The sequence below is a fragment of the Oratosquilla oratoria genome, chromosome 14 (assembly GCF_046742065.1).
Source record: "Oratosquilla oratoria isolate Oo_2021 chromosome 14, ASM4674206v1, whole genome shotgun sequence".
NCBI lineage: Eukaryota > Metazoa > Arthropoda > Malacostraca > Stomatopoda > Squillidae > Oratosquilla > Oratosquilla oratoria.
In genome coordinates this window covers 58,030,513-58,031,731 of record NC_134790.1, presented here as the reverse complement: position 1 = coordinate 58,031,731, position 1,219 = coordinate 58,030,513, and the positions used below count along the sequence as shown (strand labels likewise).

Below are 1,219 nucleotides of genomic sequence, written 5' to 3'. Positions count from 1 at the left end.
GATGAAGGATTAATGAGAGCTTAATTTTCTTCAGGACTTGTTATTTGGTTTTTCCGTCGTCCATGACATAAACAATACACGATCAATACATCAATATTCTGTACAGAGTATGCAAATAAAGTTATGTATAAATATATTTAACCAAATAATGGTCATCCATAAATGTGATATAATCTTTACAATATACGATTTGATTACAGTAGACGTACAACAATTATCCTACCAAGATTACAAATTTTATTTACAATAAAGCTATACGCGTGCAATAGACACTGCAGCAGTGGCGTGTTGCCACATAACTACCCCTCGAGAGACTGGTGAAAAGAGACATTCTTGGAGGTCCAGGGCTGCTTCAGGGGAGTAGGAATGGGAGTGCTATTGACGGGAGAGTCCGTGGGGTCAAAAAGGTAGCCCGGTTTGACCCGATCGATGGATATGTGGTCACACTTTCCGTTGCGCCGAATTGCCACGGTCTTCCTGGTGCGGCGCAAGACTTCGAAGGGGCCTTCGTACGGAGGTTGGAGGGCTTTTCTTACGGCGTCCGTCCTGACGAAGGTTCTAGGCGATTTGGCGTGGCGTGGCGGGACGGGGTGGAGCTTGGCCATGGTCTCCTTCAGCTGGAAGGCGAAGTCGTGTGGAGTACAGGAGTTGGAGTGAGGCACGTCAGTAACGAATTCTCCTGGAAGCCTGAGGGTGGTGCCAAAATCGAGTTCAGCAGGAGAGTGGCCAATGTCAACCTTGAGGGGGGTCCTGATGCCAAGAAGCACAAGGGACAGCGCCACTGACCAGAGCTCGTTGTTAAGGGCATGGGCGTAGAGGGCGGCCTTGAGCTGGCGATGAAAGCTCTCTACCATGCCGTTGGCTTGGGGATGGTAACTGGCAGTACGGTAACGGTGGATACCAAGGAGGGCCATTACCTTGTTCTAGAGGGTCGACTCGAACTGGCTGCCTCTGTCTGAGGTGAGGTTGGTCGGGACACCAAAGCGAGCAACCCAATTGTCGACGAACGCTCGTGCAACGGTGTCAGGAAGGGGAATCGTCTCTGGCCAACGAGTGAAGCGGTCGACACAGGTAAACACGTACTTTGGAGCCGTTGGAGTATGGGAGGGGGCCGACGATATCGACGTGTACGTGGCTGAACCTAGTAGAGACAAGTGGGAAAGAAGTTAATGGGGGAAACGTGTGTCGCGTTACCTTTGAAGCCTGACACTGGAGGCAG

The 1,219-nt window shown here is 50.6% G+C and overlaps 1 protein-coding gene across 1 annotated transcript; it reads right to left on the bottom strand.

Moving 5' to 3' along the window:
* Nucleotides 1-299: 299 nt before the first annotated feature.
* On the bottom strand, nt 300-914 carry LOC143032688 (uncharacterized). The gene has a single exon (XM_076197573.1). The coding sequence runs from the start codon at nt 912-914 to the stop codon at nt 300-302; it is 615 nt and encodes a 204-aa protein (XP_076053688.1).
* Nucleotides 915-1,219: the final 305 nt, after the last annotated feature.